The 519-nt window shown below is 64.2% G+C and overlaps 1 protein-coding gene across 1 annotated transcript in view; it reads right to left on the reverse strand.

Annotated features, from left to right (window-relative positions):
* Nucleotides 1–13: 13 nt before the first annotated feature.
* LOC102041080 (AP-1 complex subunit beta-1-like) overlaps nucleotides 14–519 on the reverse strand; it is a gene marked incomplete at its 5' end in the record, with an annotated part of 5,373 nt that continues 4,867 nt past the window's right edge. Inside the window, one exon of the mRNA XM_014311487.2 lies at nucleotides 14–492. Coding sequence (XP_014166962.1) covers nucleotides 418–492 — 75 coding nt within the window. The remainder of the gene's footprint in view (nucleotides 493–519) is intronic.

The raw sequence follows: 519 nt of genomic DNA on the forward strand, positions 1-519 counted from the left end.
CCCACCTGCTCCAGCCCCAAATCCCAGGGCTCCAGGGGGATCTGCAGCCAATCCCACAGCACTCTGGCCCCCCCCACCCCAGCCACTATTCCCAGGGTTTGGAATGCTGAACCCACCACCAGACAGCACTCCATGAGAGCCAGGAGCAGGAGCTGGGGTTGCTGGGATGGGGAGGGAGCAGCACCAGGAGGAGGACAGGGCATCACTCACACATGGATTGCTGCAGGGATGCAGGACTGGGGACAGCCCCCTGCCCCCTCTGCTGCCCCCAGGAGAGGGAGAACCCAGGGGCTGGGTCCTGGGCAGGGGACAAAGGGGACATGCACACGGATCCAGCCCTGCTCCCTCGGGCGGGAAAGGGACGGGAGGAGGAAGAGGAGGAGGAGGAGGAGGAGGAGGAGGGGCTGCAGCAGCACCTCAGTTCTTCAGGATGGTCTCATAGGCTTGGTAGATGTACTGGGACACCTCTGGTGCTCGGCATTTCAGGGATAACTGTGGGGAGAGAGGGGAGAGGCGGGG

Source organism: Geospiza fortis, unplaced genomic scaffold, assembly GCF_000277835.1.
Source record: "Geospiza fortis unplaced genomic scaffold, GeoFor_1.0 scaffold518, whole genome shotgun sequence".
NCBI classification, from domain to species: domain Eukaryota; kingdom Metazoa; phylum Chordata; class Aves; order Passeriformes; family Thraupidae; genus Geospiza; species Geospiza fortis.